General features: G+C 41.4%; 1 protein-coding gene across 3 annotated transcripts in view; it reads right to left on the bottom strand.

Annotated features, from left to right (window-relative positions):
* PLXDC2 (plexin domain containing 2) overlaps nt 1–14,915 on the bottom strand; it is a 416,934-nt gene extending 402,019 nt beyond the window's left edge. Inside the window, exons 1-2 of one of the 3 annotated variants that reach the window (XM_021064961.1) lie at nt 14,772–14,915; nt 13,210–13,989 (exon numbers count right to left, since the gene is read on the bottom strand). In XM_021064961.1, the coding sequence (XP_020920620.1) occupies nt 13,210–13,321 (112 nt within the window). In that variant the 5' untranslated portion in view covers nt 13,322–13,989; nt 14,772–14,915. The other 2 variants (XM_021064962.1, XM_021064963.1) reach the window with 2 other exon arrangements.

Genomic DNA, 15,234 nt, shown 5'->3' on the forward strand with positions numbered 1-15,234 from the left:
GGGTACAGATTAATAGCCTGACAATATCTATGATGTCTCATCCACTGAAGAGTTAAGGCTTTCTCCTTTCAACTGCCTGGAATGTTTATCTACATCCAAAAGAAAAATAAAATCAGAGGAACTGCAGGGAAAATGAAAGGAAGACACCAAATTAAACATGAAGAAAGATGAGAAGAACAAGACTCAACCAAAAAAATTAATTTGTAAAATGAGAAGGGGACAAAAAATTACTTAAGAAAACCAGCAGGGAAAAAATCTGTTGCAGTCACAACTTTTGAATCATCTGATAAATCTCCTCTGATACCTGAGCACTGAATTATTTTAACGGTTACTGGGATGGCAATACCAAATGTACTTATACAAACATTTCATTTACCAGACATTTATTGAGTACCTTCTATATTCTAAACACCATGAAAAGTGCTAAGAAAACAAAAAAGTAAAACAAATATTGTTCTTACCCTCACAGAGTGTACAATTTAGTGAGAGCAGTCTGCAATCAAATAATTGTTCAAATAAAAATAGAGTTGAAAATTTTGATACATTTATCAAGTACTTACCAAGACTCTCTTAGTGGCAAATAATATATCTCAACTCAAAACTGAAATTTTCTGGTTTATGCTATCAGGAAGTCTAAGACTGCCTATACATGGTTTCAGATGCATCTTTCCAATGCAGCAACACCTAGAATATTTTTTTAAAAGATCCTCTCTTTTCTAGAATGCGTAAATAACATATAGGGAAGGGTTAATTGCCTGAGGTTCAAGATGAAGGGTTTTTATGAGTTCCCACCTTTGGGACACAGCTGAACTGTCTGAGGAAGTAGGACATATGATAAAAGGCCCAGGTGAACAACACAGGGTCAGAGAGGGCATTCCTAAATGACGGTGAGGTGCTGTTTCCAAAAGGCTGCACATTTCCAAATAATGAGAAGGCACTCTTACCAGAAAAAGAGGGTAAGAGATACTTGGCAGATAAAACTATCAAGTGTTCACTCCATAAAATTTGCATGGAATATAGGAGGAACTTTGGAGAATGTTTCTAGAAAAGCAATAAATAGAAAAACAAGGGTGAGAAAAATGTGTTTGGAGAACTCCGTAAATGCAAGTTGTTGAGAACATGAAAGATGCTAAATGAAATCAATGGAAACTTCAGCAAGTTAGTCACGTTCAAGACCTTCTGGGTACAAATTAATGACTTAACAAAGAATATGATGTGTATAATATTAAGAAATCTTTTAGAATCTTTTTTTGAAAAAAATGTTTAAAAGGCTGCCCAGTAATTTGTAAATAGAAGTCTTATAAGTATCTAGTCTCAGCTTGCATCTTTAGCTTGGAAATACTTGGAAGGCTATTGATGCAAATTTCATGGTTCAATCTCTAATTCCTATTTCATTCATTGTTTATCCATATATATTTTCAAACAATGGAATTCTCTCCATAGAAACAAATGAACCACCTTCAACATTTTAACAGATAATTTAATATTCTGGATTATAAATTGCTAAAATATCCCTTTCTCTGTGCTTCCTGGCTTTAAGTGACTTAATCATTCCTAAACCATCATTTGTAAATGAATTCTCAGTTTCCCAAATGCACATTACAAATTCCTTTACCCTGAAGTCACTCAATCTCTGGTTTGTTTTATACATTTCAATCATGGATATTTAAATCCAATACATCATGTTCAATTATGATTTAGAAATTCTTCCCAAAGAAAGATGTAGAAACAAAATGCAAACAAAACTCTTAGCCTGAGTGATAAATCTGAACAAATATAGTACCACCATACAAGGAGAACACTTAACAAGATTCCTTTATTCTACAAATTTTCAGAGGGCTTCATACTTGGAGCTAGTGATGTAGAGGTGATTAGTCACATGGGGCCTCGCTTTGGTGGCTCACAGTCAAGTGCAGGCATGACTTCTCACTCTTGAGGTGAAGTGATATGATCAGGATGCCCAGAGTGCACTTGCGGAGGCACTCGTCTACAGACTTGGAGCTGGCAGAGAAACACTGAGAAATGGTTCAGGCATGCTGAAACTCAAGATGAAGCTGAGACCTGCAGGACACGTAGCCAAGAAGAGAACGAAAGGGTGCTCCAAGAAGAGGGAAGGCCATGTGCAGCTTCATGAGGACAGAGTGTGTGGGAAACTTGGGAGAGTGGAGGGAGGAAGTGATGGATTTGAACCTAGAGGTAAAAGGATCAGGTTATTGAGGGGTTTGGCCTCTGGTGGCCAAGACTTAGGCACATAGGAAGGCATTTTCAACAGAGAGGTAATGCAGTCAGATTTACACTCCAGAAAGCTCTTTCAGGCTGTGGAATAAAGGCTGGAGTCCAGCAGGATGTTGTTGGAGGGAAGGTGGAAAGCTACTGAAATGAACTAGGCCAGAAAGGATGGTGCCTGCTGGAGCCAGGATAAAGGAACTGCGGATAGGGAGGGAAAGGCAGTCTCAAGTCAAACATCACTGCTTGCTTTTAGGGTAATCAGCTTCTCATTGGTTGTGCCTATTTTACAAACCGCTCTTCTAAAAACAGCTTGACAAAACTGAGATTGCACAAATCTGGCTTCCTGCATAAAGCTGTTTTGCAATGTCCAGACAATGAGACTATCATCTGCAGGATGACTTTGAATCATGCTTGTTTTTAAAAAATCTGAAATGAACAACAGATGTTAAAAAGATAATGAAGGCTAAATAACAAAGAAATAAAACAGCCTGCCCGGCTTGTCCATTCACTCCTGATTAAAAAATATCCAGATCAGTATGCATGAGCTCAGAGCAATGGCCAGTCATAAACTGTGCTGAGATGGAGGTGAAATTAGGTTTTGCAAATCAAGCAAGTTATAAACCTCTAATTTATAAAAGCCTACAGTTTAAATAAAATCATAAAACTATTACCTCTAACTGGTAACAAGCTGTAAAGTATACTCTCTTTCGATGTAAATCTGCCATGGAATTGATTATTAGTTAGCTAAACAGCAATCATTAAGGAGAATCCTAAATCTACACGATGTTACAATTCTCATCAGAGAGGATTCTTAAGAAGCAGCAAACTTGAAGTCTTGCTTGGAACTGCTATGCTGGTCCAGAAGATAAGTTACTCAAATGACACTGTAAAAATGTCATTTTCATGTATTCTTTGCCTGGTGACCACCTCTCATACATAGTAGTTCCTAAGAAGTTAGGAATTCACTTTTTTTTTTTCCTTAATTGAGTTGTTCATTTTAATTAACCTATGGTTTCTCCTTGTTATTTCCTAAGAAACAATTAGATGTATAGTTAGTCTCATGGTGTGATCAAGAAAACAGCCCTAGCCCTCAATCTAAGGACATTGGTTCAACTAAAAAAGGTCACTCGCCTAATAACGGCTATTAACAATCTGCTACAAAGCGCAGTGGTACTTGTTCTGGCTTTTAGCTGTTGTGGAAAAAAACCTAACATTGTCTCCAAGGTGTTTCGAAATGGAAATCTTTACCAAATGACCCTGAGATGTAATGTGACTTCAATCAAAAGTTCAACAGTTTCTAGTGAAACCTGAAAAGTTTATTGTAAGATAGATATGGAAAAGCTAAGAGCCTTCTAGAAGAGCAAAGACACTTCTGGAGATCAAGAACAGGGGGACAGCTTTGTCCATCAGACACAGATGAAAGTAATTACGACAATGTAATAGCCGCAGAGGGATAATTATCAAGGCCCCACTTGCCTTTATCTTTGAAGTTTTTATCTTGGAAGATCTACTTGGGCTTATCCCAGATTTTATCTCTTAGAGCAGAACATTCACACGGCCGATAACCCATGGAGTCTACCTCTAAAACAGAAGTCCCACATATGAACACAGAGAGATGTGTGCAAGGATATACACAGCATGAGTGTTCCAAACACCACAGCTGGGCGAGGGAAGTTAAGAGGTGCAAACTTCCAGTTACCAAATAAATGAGTCAGTGTGGGGAATATAGTCAATAATTATGTAACAGGGCGGGGAATTGAGTCAATAATAGCATAACGTCTTTGCAGGGTGACAAAGGTGATTAAAAGGTACAAACTTCCAGAATAAGATAAATAAGTACTAAGGATGTAATATATGACATGGTACATATACGGCTGTATGTTATATATGAAAATTCTTAAGAAAGTAAGTCTTGCATTATTTTATTTATTTTTTTGGTCTTTTTGTCTTTCAGGGCTGCTCCTGTGGCATATGGAGGTTCCCAGGCTAGAGGTCCAATCAGAACTGTAGCTGCCAGCCTACACCACAGCAACTCAGGATCTGAGCCACATCTGCGACCTCCACCACAGTTCAGTTCACGGCAACACCGGATCCTTAACTCACTGAGCAAGGCCAGGGATTGAACCCGTGTCCTCATGGCTGCTAGTCGGGTTTGCTAACTGCTGACCCACAAAGGGAACTCCAAGTCTTGCATTCTTTTCACAGGGAAAAAAAGTTTTTGCCTTTCATTTTGTATCTGTATGAGATGATGGATGTTCACTAAACTTTTTGTGGTAAACATTTCATGTTGTAAGTCAGTCAGATCATTATGCTGTACAGCTTATATTTACACTGTGCTATATGTCAGTTATATCTCAATAAAACTAGAAGAAAAATAACATGCTACTACTCCATTAAAAAAAGTACTTGTTTTTTTGTTCATGGAAGATTGGATAAACCAGTTGTGGAAAAATAACTGGAAGACCGGATAAATCAATTTTGGGATAAATTGACTGTGGGAAAATTAGGACCAAGGCAATTACACGTAATATATGTGTACAAAACAACCAGTAACAATGTATACTCGGTCAAAATTATTTCATAACATATTTATGAATATTTTGCAAGTTTTGCCATATTGACAAATGTTACTACAATATCTGGTTGAGAAAATATTTTATACATACTTCATGTCAAACTAAAAGCTTTCATAAAATCTATTTAATTTGAGTAAAAGAAAGAAGCATTTAGAAAACTATGTGGAATTCAAATTGTAAAAATTTAAAATTCAAATTACAAATCAAAACATAAAAATATACATGATGATAGATATACAACACCTTAGGGTGTTAAGTCAGCATATGAAAATAAAACATACAACAACATATTTTTAATATAGCAAGAAGGCTTTCAAACTAAAATGTGAAGTGGCATTTTTTTTTAATCTTATAAGCCAAATTTATTTTTATAAGAAATTCAGAGTTTTCAAATGGGTGTTAAAATATTCAATAAACTTTCCTTGTGTGAAAAAAACTCAAATGACCCTCTCTACGCCCACTCCAAACAAACAAGAATCCAAGAACAAAAATGCAGAGTGATAGGTCTTTCAGTTCAATTTCGCTTCTTAGAATACAGAAAACTGTATATAATTAAAGTTAAAATTCCAAAAAATAAATTCAAAATATGTACATTTTAAATATGTAAATTAGCAGTTAGTGATAAAAATATAACATCTCCCAAGGTGACCTTCAAGCCAACAGTCCAGCCTGAACTGTCTACTAAAAGGGCTAAATGACCAAAAAAAAAAAAAAAAAAAAAAATTAGATGTATATTACCAGGAAGTATATAAATACTAAAAAGTTGGAATTCCCATCCTGGTGCAGTGGAAACAAAGCCAAGAACCATGAGGTTGCAGGTTTGATCCCTGGCCTTGCTCGGTGGGTTAAGGATCCTGCATTGCTGTGGCTGTGGTGTAGGCTGGCTGCTGTAGCTCTGGTTCAACCCCTAGCCTGGGAACCTCCGTATGTCCTTAAAAAAAAAAAAAAAAAAACTAAAAAGTCAAAATAGTTATATCAAATATACTTCAATAATAAATACATTAAATAGCTAATATCAGATGATATAATTCTTGAAAAAATTATGTGTATGTAGCACTGTAGTTACTTTTAGATATAAAACTATAGGAAAAATCATTAAGATTTTCTTGATCCTTCAAGAGAGGATTCATTTAAATAACCGGAAGCCATGTGCACTGAAAATATAAGTTAATCTATCAACAATTCATATACCCTTTTTAATGAATATTTTGCAATGCAGATTACATTGATCTTTATAGATCCTTTTTACTGTATTGAAGGAAATGGATAACACAAGGAGAAAGGGAAGCCACAAACAACAGAAGTCAGATACAACCTTGGGCTTGCTCCCAGCTATGCCTGCAGTAAGGTCAATGGACTCTTTTAACCAAACAAATAAACAACATTATACCCATTTTCCACTGGGTCTGTGAAACACAGTCTAAGTCTGCATCTTAGAGAGAATTATGCAAATAGGTATGTACTACATGTATAGTAGATTCAACATGAGCTATACCCTAAATGCACCTGCAGGACTACTTTACATCTTGAAAATCATTATTATTTATGAATTTCACATTCTACAATGATAAGCTCTGTCTATCAAACTTCCCTTTTAGGGTTTAGGTAAATAAATATTTTATTGGATGTTCAGATTACAGTGTCTTAGGAAAAAAAAAAAACTGGGAGCTACTGCTACAAACAGATACATATAAACATAGAAGGATATTACTACTATCTAAAAAACAGCATTGCAGGTTGAATGTTCCATATTCCAACTGGACCAAAGAATACATTACCCTAATCTAAATAAACCAGGGTGCATTTGCCAAGCAGCAAGCTTAGAAAGAATTTATTGGTTTTATGTGGACTTCTCCTATCACTGAACACTCCAAGGAATATGCAGAAAATTGACTTTTAAATATTCTGATTCTTATGCAGTTTATCCACAGGGCAAATTCTCATTAGTCTCTCTAGTCTCATTGCCTCAAACAGCAAAGCATGTTACTGAGAGGATAAGGCCTTGAGCAACATGTATTCTAGAGAAAATTTCCAATTAATGAGTGAAAATAATAGGTGGGAGGAAAAAGAGGAAGTAAGTCCTAAGATTCCTGAAAAGTAAAATAGAAGTCGTCCTGCATCCTTGCCTTTACGACCCCCTCTTGACAAAATCACAGGCCACTCTCTGCTATAATGCCTGAAGCAGAAACGCTGAGGACAGCTGATTTTAATTTGGAAGGGACAGGCAAGTCACTAGTGCTTAGATGTGTTTGGATGGCCTCTGGAGGAAGGGATTAAAAGTTTGTATTTCAAGGAAGGTCACAGTTTCTGACCCCACGTTCAGATCTACAATCTTTAACAGCCTATCCTAATTCCAAACAGGCTGCCAACAAGACTTCTAATTCTCTTTCAATACTCAGATCTGTATCATCACTCCATAGCTCACCACTTTTTTTTTTTTAATCAAAGAAGATAAAAGAAAAACCAAGCACAGATAGGAAACAGGTATAGGTTTAAAGTCTGGTTACAATACAATGTAGAATATGTTCTATTCTGTTCTTTGCTCAGACTATTCTGTTAATTTGGCCAGGCAAGACATGACACAATAAATAGCGGGAGAAACTGTCTTAGTAAAAGCATCATTACTTAGTCTGTCATTCTGCAGCAACTTCCTCATTTGAACAGAATCATTGTCTGGGGAAGAATGAGGGAAGACATCCTGTGTGAGCCTCGGGGACGAAGAAAGACTTCTCAGAGTGGAATCCTGTACAGAGATCATTAATGCTCTGAGAAATATGTGCTCAGAATAAAGGCAAAGGACTGGAATTAGTCAGATGAAAAGAAAGCAGAAAGCAACTTTGTAGTATACAACCTGGTGTATTATGGTGATTTCTTTTTATTGACTTATTTCCCATCACTAAAACAAATACAGGACAAGATTTGCAGGGAGAAAAGCTAGACAAAGATAAATGAGAGTAGGAAGGACACGAGGAAGACCCAAGGAAACAAACCAGGGCACACAATGGAAGCCAGAGGTTTCTAAGCTTTTTGGAGGCAGGCCCACAAACGGTGTTCTGAGTTTTCGAGAAACCCCGTTTGAAAAAAGGAATGTTTCTGGCCACGATTCCCAATGTCCAGAAGATACAAGCAAGTCAGAGAAGAGAAACCACTATATCTGTTATTAAGACACAAGAGTTTCTCTCTCTTTCTCTCTCACCTAAGGCACATGCAGAGGACACCACCCCACCACCTGCCCTCAGGACAGCCACTGTGACACATTTCAGGAGACTAGGTTTTTAAAGCCACTTTCGGTGTAGGTTAATGGCATGAGACCTACGCACAGTTCAGTTCAAAAGTAATTTCATAAATAACTAAATTTACTTAACAGTGCTCAGTTCCACTGAACATGGAGCACCAGTACTACATATATATAATGTACACATAACATATATATACATACTATATACACATGCTGTACTTTATGGTATTAGAGCAAGCAAATGAGTGAAAACACAGTCAGAAACCAGTAGAGTAGAATGACAGAATAAACTTCCTGAAAGTTCTATTAACCGAAGATTTAAGGTAAATATCATCAACCAGACCATGATGACAGACCTCTGGATTCTATTCTCTCATTTTAAACTACTGTTCTGTGAAGCCTGTCTGTAGAGTCATTTCCATCTTACTGAAGGAAAAAGTCATAAATAGAGCAAAAAGTATAAAAATCTCCCAAGGTGACATTCAAGTCAACAATCCAGCCTGAACTGTTAATTCCAGTCTGTTCAGTCCGTTCGACAACTTTTTATTGCATGACTGTGTGGTAGAAGCCACAGGGGATTCAGAAGTGAATGACAGCAGAGCCTGAACTAAGAATGTGGGATATGATCTAAGAGAATATATGAAAAAAATAAAATAAAATGAAAAAGATGCAGACATGAGAAAGGGAAGAAAGAAAAATAAACAAAAAACCCCCTAAAACTCCCATAATATCAAGCAGAGTCAGAGAAGCGCCCTCTAAAAGGTCTAGAGAGCTCTCTGCGGGTTCTAAAACACATCCTTTTGTAAGTTGCATCCCTGGAGATAAGCCTGTAAGAAAAAGCAGATGGGTTAGGGAAGGAAGAGCAGGAGGAATGGCATGGAGGTGGTGACACATGGTACCCCCGGAACCTCAAGGAGCTTCGTCTGGCTAGAGTGTTAAGGTTAGAGGGTCAAAAACACTCAGGGGAGGGGGAGGGGGGAAAGTGGTGGAGGCCACGCAGCAATGGTCTTCCATGTGGGGAAACAGCTTGAGACTTTAGACCCCATGACCCCAGCTGATCAATCCATTCAACCTCACAAACATACTGGATCTGCACTAGGAGATAACTCTTAGGGGAAAAAAAAAAAAAAACTGAGGAAAAAACTACTGGAAAATAATCCATAATATCTACATTTCTGCATGAAAGTATCTGATTCTTGCAGAGAAGAAACCTGTGCGGAGAAAATTAGTATCTCTATTCCCAAGTTTTATTCAAGCAGATTCTCCTTGATAAGAACCTGTTTCTCAAGATCGAACGTAAGAAATGCACAAATTGTCCAAATTATAATAATTCTAAATCTGTCCACAGACATCAGTGAACTTCAAACCTTATTTCTGACAGGAATGTTCTAGATCAATCACATTTATGTCTCAGTCCAAACTTTCCCAACCTCACGCTTCAACTTCTATCCTCTAAAGGAAAAAGACTCTCAGATTTCATACTTACAGTCAAGAGTAAATATTTGTATGCAATCAAGTCAATAAAAAACTTATGCAGTTGAGTCATCAATAAAAAAAATCTATGATTTGTCCAATAATCTGATTCATGTCTACTTTATAGACAATATTCACTTAGATTAACCCTCTGTTGGAGTTTCCATTGTGGTGCAGCGGAAACAAGTCTGACTAGTATTCATGAGGTTGCAAGTTTGATCCCTGGCCTTGCTCAGTGGGTTGAAGGTAGGAGTTGCCGTGACCTATGGTGTAGGTCGCAGACGTGGCTCAGATCCCATGTTTCTATGGCTATGGTGTAGGCCAGCAGCTGCAGCTACAATTCACCCCCTAGCCTGGGAACTTCCACATGCCATGAGTACAGCCCTAAAAAGACAGAAAAGAAAAAAAAATTAAAATTAAATAAATGAGCCCTCTGTTATAACCTTTTTTTTTGGTGCTCCAGGTTTGTCTGCAAATAGAAAATTTATACTATTGACAGTGGGTCTCAATAGATATTCTCATAGTAAACCCCACAAATTAGTAATATTTCAAACTAAAGTTTTTTTTTTTAATTCCAATGAAAGCAGAAAATAGGAAAATATTCAACTAGAGAAAAGACTAAAATAAACTACTTGTCTCTAGAACACAGCAATATTAGAAAGTTTTAAAAGTGAAAATACCTTGGAGTCTAAACTATTTTTGCTCTCTATAGTGGGAATGAACTACTTTGTTGCCTTAAATAACATTTAAGAGCAATAGTCGGGCTAAAATATAACTACATATTTTTAGGCCTTTTTTGCTGATTTAAATTTTTAGAATTCTTTAAGATATTAGTGCATCTTTTTCCTTTGACATTATTATGAAACTCTTTTTTTCAATCAGTTTAGGATATAAGGATGAATCATACCAACAGAGAGATGATTTGAGATTTACAGGATTTAACATTATTCTGAGCTTATTTTTCTCCAAATATTGGTTGAGATATTACTATTTAGAATGGGCAAAAACTTTTCATATACACACAGAATACATTCAATTCTAAAAATAAGTCCATTACATAATAATGAACTTTTAATCATAAAAGAGATATTTTAAAACTATATTCTTGGGAATTCCACAATAATTTGTTAATAATCACTGATGATGATGCAAAAGAGAGTATTTGGATTTTTCCACTGTACTTATTATACCACAAGAATGTATTCAAAATCTAAGTCATGTAGGAAATGCTAAATAAAGGTTAAATGAATAAGTATTTAGTTAATTTCAATGAAAGCGGGAACTATGATAAAGCCTCATCATTTCAAATTGCCACTCATTTATAAATGGGAAGTTGAACTATCAAAAAATATTTGCACATAGAAAAACAAAATATTGAGGATCATTAATCCGAGATTTGGGAAAGAATCAGAAAGAAATTAGCAGTCTCTCTGCCCTCTGGTGGCAACAAAGGCAAGTGCAGCATTTCTAAAGTAATGCATAAATAAAATGTCCCTGTTATGAAATCAGATTTTTTCCCATGCCAAAATGTCTGTAATAAAAATCCTGATTGCTACATGCCAAATTCCAGGACTGTTGGATTTTTAAAAAATTTTCCATATTGAACTTTTAGTTAGACTATTTTACAAAGGAGACAATATTCTTCTTCCATTTCATTGCTACAGTCTGTATATTACAGCAGGCTAACCATTTATTTCCAAGATTACTTCATAAAACTAATGCATACTGATGTCCAAGAAAGAAGCTACTTCAGTTTGTAATAAATCTCAAAAAAATTGCCTAGAAATTGAAAACTCTTCCTTTTTCAGTCAATCCTATAACTACATGGGCTTCTAGAACAGTTTTCTACCAGAAATACTGGTTTATAATACCTGTGGATTTATGTTGAATAATTAATGTATTTAATATTCCCCAAAGTACAGGCTTTCAACCATCGGAATGGTATGGATTCTATCCTCAATTTGAGAACTTAGAAGAGTAAATTTATTTTATATATTTTTTAGTAACATACTAATGAAAAAAGTTCAGAATAAAACATTTGCTGACTTTTTTCTTCACTGTAGATGTACTGTTTATCTCCAGTGCCAAATAAGTTTTCAAATAAATAACTTGGGATGCATTTTGTTACACACACCTCTCTACCTCCTTTGGGATGAAGTAAATTGCTTTCTTTAAGCATTTATGTCGTGAATATGCCCACGAAAACTGCTACTTCACTTTTTTAAATAAATGTGCTGCTCCCTAGATGAACAGAAGTCTTATTTTTTCAAAACTAATGAAATGTATCAGACAAGCAAATAGTAGGTATGATCTGTAGATAAATAATACCCATTCAAAAACAACCTACGTCCATTTATGCGGAACAATTACAATGACAAAGACAAATCAACATCCAGGAAATCTGTGTTTTATTCACAGCTTTAAAAGTGTTGTCACCATGTTCCCCCGACCCCCAACAAACGCACCCCTCCAATCACAAATTGGGGCGCAGAGTCGGAACCCGTGCTTTGTAAGAACTTACACCAGGGATAGACACAGCGTTGTGGCTGCCTTGGCTTGGTAAAAATTCCTTCAAGGACTTCCTTCAGGATTCACCTCACCTGGAACCCCCAGGTGCTCTCCCTAGCCTCCCAGCTGCGACTGTCAGCTCTGACATTTGGGGATGGCTGTACCTTCCGAGGCATCACTCACCACGTCCCCTCCTCTGAATTACAAAACAAAACCTTGATTATTCTAATCAGTAAGTTTGTATTTCCTTTTTCTTCTCCCTCCAAGGGTTCGTGCTCATTCACTTCCTCTCGAAGTCTGAGGGGCAGAAATGGGGTGCAGGCACCCGAGCACAGGAAGGCAGCAGAGCCAGGGCTCAGCAGCGCTGCGCGGGGAGGAGCCAGTGGGCCCCGGGCCCAGGGCGGCGTGGCGGGCTGCGCGCTCGACCCCTGGGGTCGCGGCTCCGGGCTGGACGCGCACCTGGCTGGAGCAGCAACTCGAGCAGGAGGTGCTGCCACCGGGAATAGGCGGAGGCCAGGGCCACAGGGAAGAACCCCCTGCACGTTCAGGCAGTCTTCGAAGACGACCGGCAGAGGACAATGGGGCCAGGGGCTGGTCTCCAGAGACGCGCCCACCCCACCTCTCTCCCTCCTCGGCGCTCCGCCGCACCCACCCCGCCCCACTTTCAGCGGCTGCCCTGCAAGGAGGGAGCAGAGGTGGGGATTGCCCGGGGAGGAAGGTGCGGCCACTGGGAATTTTCTCCAGCAGAGGGGAGCCCTGCAATCACCGGTTGCCACACCAAAGCCCCCACCCACTGCCCCCATCACGCACTCGCTCCGTTTATCCTGGCAGCAGGGAAGGGGGAGGAGCCGGAGAGGACACAGCCCAGGATGCCAGCTCCTAGGCGAGGTACCCAGGGAAGGTTTGCTCTTCCACAGTCCTCTCTGGACGCGTTGGGGGAGTCACTACCACCCCCTGCAGCTCAGGTGAAGCAAGCCCGAAATCCTTAGGAAAACCCCCAGACCCTATCACCCAACTCATTCAGCCAACCTTCTTTTCCCCAGATGATGACGAGCCCAAGTTTACTCGAAATGCAATTGCAATAACTTTGCCAAGGGCATATAGATGAAGTGAGGGTAGGCTGAGAATGGGTGCCAGAGAGGTCTCCAGCTGGGCAGAAAAGCAACAAGCGAAAGTGCATCTTACCGTGGACTTGGTTTCCAGGCGTCCCTGCAGCGAACTGAAACCGGTCCATTAAAAAGTGGCAAAGTAACACAACTCCTGCAGCTGCCAGGTCGGCTCGCGGGAACCTCGCCATGCCGCCGCCGCGACCTCCCTCCCCCTCCCCGCCAGTCCTTCCCGGGCGCCCGGGGCTCCGGGGCTCCGGTTGGGAATGAGGACCGCGGGGCCGAACGCTGCGGACCGGTCCCGGCAGGACGCAGAGGCCTTTGTAAAATTCGCTCAGACTTCACGCCCGGGAGCCAAGAAGAGAAAAAAGGAAGTGCGAGGCGAGCGCAGTCTTCTCCGGACCTCCAGGTCTCTCTTCACAACTTGCCACAACACTCACAGCCCTCACTCCAGACACAGACTAGCAACTGCGGAGGCGAAAGGCCACTTGCAGCCGGAGCTGGCAAACTCTCCGCTCCGCACGGGCAGCGCCACCCCGGTGCCCGCTGACGGTGACTTCCGAGCCGCGGCGATGCGCTCCACTGGGTTCAAAACAGATCTAATTCCACAGTCAGCTAGGGTGCCTCCTCCAAATCCGAGAGGGCTTTCGGAACTTTCCCCAGTCTTGGGATGGCCCCGCGGAAGATTCGGGTTTGCGGGAAGGGGGTTACTGTGGGCTGGCGAAACCCCTCCGACAAGTTTTTCTTCTTTTCTTCGCCCGATGCAGGGCGTGCGTCCTCGCTCGCAGCCGGAGGGATGGGCAGCCCCTGGGAAGGCTCGAGCTGCAGCAGTCTGAGGTCCGGAGGCAGGAAAAATGTACTGGAGGGGAGAAAAGGGGGTGAGGGTGAAGAAGAAAGAAATGAGGAGGAAAAAGTCAGGCTGAAACCTATTGGGAGAGGGTTCCTCCCGGCTAAGGAGGAGGTGGTCCCAAGCACCGCAGAGCCCGGGAGTTTGGTGGCGGAGGAGGCGCCGCCGCCGCCGCGCTCCCCCGCGCTCCTGCTCCACACTTTGGGGAGGGAAGGCAGCTCGCAATTTGCCAGATCCGCCGCGGCACCCTCCTCCCTCCTCCCTCCTCCCTCCCCCTCGCTCCTCCAGGCGTCTCCCACCTTCCTTCCCGAAACCGGCAGCTCGCACCGACCTGTCCAATGGCTGCACTTTCCTCGGGGCTGGCAAAGGAGTCGCCGAGAGATTAAACCGGGGGAGCGAAGCAGGGGGGAGTGAGAGGGCAACTCCAGCTCGCCGTGCCCGGGGCAGCCGGCGGCCTGGAGCGCCAGCAGAGAAGGCGAAAAGGCGAACACGGAGGGCGGGGAGCGCCGGACTGCACCTCTGCGCCGCCCGGGCGCCATCCCTGCACCGGGCTCGCACCCCCTGCAGCCCGGCCAGCGGCGCCCGCAAGCCCCTGGCCCTGGGCCGCCCGCACGCCCGCCTGCGGGGAATCGCGGCCCAGCAGCGGACCCTGCAGCGGACCCAGCGGGCGCCCGGCGCCAGTGGGGGCTTCCTGGGCGCTAAAGGGTTAATTCCAGTACGCCATTCCCGGGAGGATGTGTGTGGCGGGGGTTGGGGTGTGAAGAAAGCAAACCCGAGCCAATTCGGATACCGACCCTGCGCAGCCCCTTCGGACCCCAGACCCGCGGGCGGGTGGAAGGACGAAGGGAGCGCGGTAGCCTGGTCCAGCCGCGGCCGCTGCGAAGTGTCAGCGGGAGCGAAAGCGAGAGTTTAAAGGAACAGAAGGCCCCCTGAATTTCCACCGGGGGCTTTAACAGGCTTTTGCTGGCTGGTTTGTTTTTGTTTTTTCAGCTCGCGGAAGTGCTTCAGCGTTAACCCTTTCCAGCCCTCTAGACACTTTACATCTTATTTTACATAGTTGACCTTATTTTTCAGGGGGTAAATGCAGAGAACGGAATGAAAGCATATTGGTTAAAAAGTACAGATTTCTAGCACCAGACTAGGATGGAATTTCACCTCCCTCACTAAATAGCTGTACGACTTTGAGCAATTTCCTTAACTTCTTAGCGCCTCGCTTCCCCAACCATCAAATGGGGAGAACTGTAGTTATGCCTTTAT

Source organism: Sus scrofa, chromosome 10, assembly GCF_000003025.6.
Source record: "Sus scrofa isolate TJ Tabasco breed Duroc chromosome 10, Sscrofa11.1, whole genome shotgun sequence".
Lineage (NCBI taxonomy): Eukaryota > Metazoa > Chordata > Mammalia > Artiodactyla > Suidae > Sus > Sus scrofa.